At 43.7% G+C, this 2,257-nt stretch overlaps 1 protein-coding gene across 1 annotated transcript; it reads right to left on the bottom strand.

Annotated features, from left to right (window-relative positions):
- Positions 1–319: 319 nt before the first annotated feature.
- On the bottom strand, positions 320–1,744 carry LOC105561819 (mediator of RNA polymerase II transcription subunit 15-like). Its single transcript, XM_012012147.1, has 3 exons — positions 1,699–1,744; positions 1,160–1,340; positions 320–656 (listed from the first exon to the last, which is right to left on the bottom strand). The coding sequence occupies exons 1-3, from the start codon at positions 1,742–1,744 to the stop codon at positions 320–322; spliced, it is 564 nt and encodes a 187-aa protein (XP_011867537.1).
- Positions 1,745–2,257: the final 513 nt, after the last annotated feature.

A 2,257-nucleotide genomic window follows, 5' to 3' on the forward strand; every position in this document is an offset into this window, starting at 1 on the left:
GTGTGCGTGTGCGTGTGCGTGTGCGTGTGCGTGTGCGTGTGCGTGTGCGTGTGCGTGTGCGTGTGCGTGTGCGTGTGCGTGTGCGTGTGCGTGTGCGTGTGCGTGTGCGTGTGCGTGTGCGTGTGCGTGTGCGTGTGCGTGTGCGTGTGCGTGTGCGTGTGCGTGTGCGTGTGCGTGTGCGTGTGCGTGTGCGTGTGCGTGTGCGTGTGCGTGTGTGTGTTATAAATGCAAAGTAGCATATTTCTGATATATTATAGTTATATGTTGTCTCCTGTCTCTTCCTCTAGCATTTCCTATGCCCCTCCCACTGCCACAGCCCCTAGCCCTGCCTCTGCCCCAACCGCTGCTCCTGCATCTGACCCAACCGCTGCTCCTGCCTCTGACCCAGCCACAGGCCCATGCCGCTGCTTCCATCACTATTATTTTGCAGTGTCTCTATTTCCTTTTGCAGTTTCTGCATTTCTTTCCGTAGCTTCTGCAGCTTTAGATGTTTATTTTCAAAGGGCTGCTGCTGCTCCTGCTGCTGCTGCTGCTCCTGCCCTCCTTTGCTTGTTTGCAAATTATTCGTTGCTTCTGCAATTGCTGCAAGAACGCGTAATTTTCGCCGTTCTTGGTATTTTGCACGCGATCGTTGCAATGCTGCTCTCCCTGGCCGTCTATTGGATACGATAGTTCTGATTCCTACAATATATTGAGCCAATCTCTAAAACGATTCCTACAATATATTGAGAGTCTCTAAAACGATTTCTAAAGCACATAATTGAAAAATAAATTAGGTATGAATAAATATACACAATTGTATTATTTAAAAAAATATATTTAGAAGCGCAAAGTTGCATATTTCTGGTAGATTATAGTAATGTTTTGTCTTCTGTCTCTTCCTATGTCTCTGCCTCTGTCCCAACAGCCGCTGCTCCTGCCTCTGCCCCGGCCTCTGCTCCTGCCTCTGACCCAGCCACTGCCCCTACCGCTGCTTCCATCAGTGTTACGTTGCAGGGTGTTTATCTCATTTTGCAGGTTCTGCATTTCTTTGCGCAGCTTCTGCAGCTTTAGAAGTTTATTTTCTAAAGGCTGCTGCTGCTCCTGCTGCTGCTGTTGTTGCTGCTGCTGTTGTTGCTGCTGCTGTGGCTGCGGCTGCGGCTCCTGCTGCTGCTCCTGCTGCTGCTGCTGCTGCTCCTGCTGCTCCTGCCCTCCTTTGCTTGGTGGCAAATTATTGGCCGCTTCTGCAACTGCTGCAAGAACGCGTAGTTTTCGCCGTTCTTGGCATTTTGCACGCGATCGTTGCAGTGCTGCTCTCCCTGGCCGGCCTGGCCGTCTCTTGGATACAATAGTTCTGATTCCTACAATATATTGAACATAATTTCAAAAGTATATTCTAATTCAAGAAACAAAAATAAGTTAATAAACATTCTCCAAAGATATTTTTCGGGCTCATAACATGTAGATTTTACATTTAAACGAATACAAAAATCATTTCGAGAAATGTGATATTAGATTAGAAAACAATGTTTAATACAGAAAAGAATAATAATCGGCCCACGAGGCGTCTGCTCAAGGCAGGGGCCAAACTCAGAATCAATAATATAGTTATTAAACTTCCACGACTCGATAGCCAAGCGACTCGCCAGATACCGGACGTCCAAAACGCGGGCGTAACAATATGTACTATGCACTTAAAAATTTTTACTTTAAATTTACCTGTACGAGTCGAAGATGGATCGGCGACAGTAACAGTCTGTTCCATGGTTTTTATGGAATGGGGCTCGCTGATGAGGTCAATACACCTATTCACTGTGTATAAACAGTACGCAGTAGAGATGTCGATATCGAGAAAAAGTATCGAATATGAATATATTAATTAATTTAAAAACTATTCTAGTTAATATCGAATAAATAATCAATATATCGAATAAAATATCGAATAATCGATATTGTTTATAAAAAGCTATAAAAACATATTTTAATGTTTCCCTTTACCTTTTTTATAATAAAAAATTATAATATATATATAATAAAACAAGGATAAATGCTACATTGGGAACACTTGGGTTAAGTTTCCGAACGCATCCCGAGTAGGAAGTGTTTATTGCTCGTGACAATAAACAGAGAGGAATCCGATAGCGCACGTCGCGCCAATTGGTTTATTTAATATAAAATCTTTGATTCGTGGTTTATTCAACTCATTGTAGACCGAGCTTTAAATTTATTGATCCGTTTTCTAAGGGTGCTGTCCCATGGCGCGTATCGCGATACGCGC

This window comes from Vollenhovia emeryi, unplaced genomic scaffold, assembly GCF_000949405.1.
Source record: "Vollenhovia emeryi isolate VEMERY1.0 unplaced genomic scaffold, V.emery_V1.0 DF945157.1, whole genome shotgun sequence".
NCBI lineage: Eukaryota > Metazoa > Arthropoda > Insecta > Hymenoptera > Formicidae > Vollenhovia > Vollenhovia emeryi.

What these genes read in the sequence shown, in the direction of transcription:
- LOC105561819 (XM_012012147.1), bottom strand. Translation starts at nt 1,744, where the DNA reads ATGGAACAGACTGTTACTGTCGCCGATCCATCTTCGACTCGTACAG. An exon ending in TCCATCTTCGACTCGTACAG is followed by an intron (nt 1,341 to 1,698) that starts GTAAATTTAAAG and finishes AATATATTGTAG; the next exon opens with GAATCAGAACTATTGTATCC. An exon ending in CAGGAGCAGCAGCAGCAGCA is followed by an intron (nt 657 to 1,159) that starts GCAGGAGCAGCA and finishes CGTATCCAATAG; the next exon opens with ACGGCCAGGGAGAGCAGCAT.